The sequence below is a fragment of the Hydra vulgaris genome, chromosome 11 (assembly GCF_038396675.1).
Source record: "Hydra vulgaris chromosome 11, alternate assembly HydraT2T_AEP".
Lineage (NCBI taxonomy): Eukaryota > Metazoa > Cnidaria > Hydrozoa > Anthoathecata > Hydridae > Hydra > Hydra vulgaris.
This window is the reverse complement of record NC_088930.1, coordinates 12,588,497-12,590,579: the sequence shown is the minus strand read 5'-3', so window position 1 is coordinate 12,590,579 and position 2,083 is coordinate 12,588,497. Positions and strand designations below refer to the sequence as shown.

Below are 2,083 nucleotides of genomic sequence, written 5' to 3'. Positions count from 1 at the left end.
TATATACTATTTAAAAGTTTGATAAAATATTTATTGACAATTTTAAAGAACGATTTATTATTCAATAAGTACAACATGTTTGAAAAAGCTTAACTGAACAACTTTATTATTTCCTGTAATATAAAGTTAACTTAGTAATATACAGCGGTGGCCAAAAATTAAAGACCACTCATTTTTTTAGTTGGTTTCTTAATCTTTAAATTAAAATTAAGAAGATTCTAATTGACATATTACATTTTTTTTAATATCTTGTTAATTAAAACATACGGATTAAAGTGGTATAATTTTTTTAATCTAATTCTAATTAAATAGCGTTTAACTTATTAAAAAAGTGATGAGTAGGGGAGATGGGGGCGCATTGATCGCCGGGGCAGTATGATCTTTTGGCTTTTACTCGTTCCTTTTTGCCTTACTAGAAGTGAGGTTGCAATTTAATTAACCATTATGCTTCCCTAATTGATTATTCGTAATATTTTTTCATAAGGTTATCAGCGTCAAAAAAAATAAAGAAAATATTGTTTTTCGTCATAAAAAGTGATTTTTTTAAATCGTACTATAATTCAAATATATTTTTATTTAGATGTCTGTATGGGTTAACAACAATTTTATTTTAAATTTGTAAGTGTTAGGTGTATAATATAATATATAATTTTTATTTGGCTGCAATTTATACAGTAGATATTGCTATCAATATGTTACCTATACCTATTGGGGTACATTGATCTTTGACTATGCGGGGCCCATTGATCGGAAGATCAAAGTGCCCCATAGAAGACGAAGTGCCCCATGTTTTTGTTTATAAGCAATACAGTTAAACGAATGGAATTGTATTTATAATTTAAAAAAAAACTATATATAAACAAACAATAGCTTTTAGCATTTCATTTTTTAAATCTACTTATGTTATAAGCTAGTAATAATAATACTATTATTTTATAATATCAAAAGAATAATATTTAACATAATAATTAAAAAATATTTAACATAATATTATTATGTTAAATATTAGCATTTATTAAAAACATATGTTTTTATTGATATATTTTTTCACAGATCTTAAAATGGTTAGAAATAGAATTAAAAAAACAAATAAAGTTGCTATACCAAGTGAAACAATGAAAGTAGCTGTTAATAAAGTTTTAGAAGGAACACAGCTGAATGTTGTAGCACGTCAGTTTAACATAGATAGAATGACTTTAAAAAGATATTGTCGTAAAAAGAGGCTTAATCCAAATGAAGCTTTCAAGCTTCATTTGGATCAACAGTATTTAACAAACACACTGTAAGAGAGTTTTTTCAAAATCTTAAAACGGTAAGAAATCGATATAAATATAATCCTAACTGTATATATAATGTTGATGAAACTGGTTTAACAACCGTTCAAAAGCCGGTAAAGGTTTTAGCTGGTAGAGGAAGCAAACAAGTTGGAAGAATCACATCTGCAGAACGAGGAACATTGGTAACTGCATGTTGTGCCTCTAATGCTATTGGAAATTCCATTCCTCCATTATTTATTTTTCCTAGGGTAAAGTTTCATGATTACATGATTAAGGAAGGACCTCCTGGATGTGTGGGATTTGCAAATCCTTCTGGTTGGATGAACTCAGAAATTTTCATAGAATGGATTAAACATTTTGTTAAATATTCAAACTGTTCTCAGGAATCTCCAGTTTTGTTACTTCTCGACAGTCATGAAAGTCATATTTCTGTTAAAGGCTTGGAGCTTGCAATTCAACACGGAATTACAATGATAAGTTTTCCTCCCCATTGCAGCCATTAGATAGAACTGTTTTTGGACCATTGAAAAGGTTTTATAATTCTGCATGTGATAATTGGATGGTTTCAAACCCAAGACCAATGACCATTTATGATATTGTTTCAATAGTTCGAGAACCGTATACAAAAGCTTTCTCACCATCTAATATACAGACAGGATTTAGAGTAGCTGGCATTGAGCCATTCAGTTCTGAAATTTTCAAAGATGACGAATATTTACCATCATCAGTTACAGATAGAGCTGCTCCAGATACAGTTACTATCACTCCTGTCAACAACATGGAATCTGAAATGATACCAGCACATG

At 29.1% G+C, this 2,083-nt stretch overlaps 1 protein-coding gene across 1 annotated transcript; it reads left to right on the top strand.

Annotated features, from left to right (window-relative positions):
• Nucleotides 1–1,061: 1,061 nt before the first annotated feature.
• Nucleotides 1,062–1,780, top strand: LOC136086854 (uncharacterized). Its single transcript, XM_065809348.1, has 2 exons — nucleotides 1,062–1,264; nucleotides 1,318–1,780. The coding sequence occupies exons 1-2, from the start codon at nucleotides 1,062–1,064 to the stop codon at nucleotides 1,778–1,780; spliced, it is 666 nt and encodes a 221-aa protein (XP_065665420.1).
• The last annotated feature ends 303 nt before the right edge of the window (nucleotides 1,781–2,083 follow it).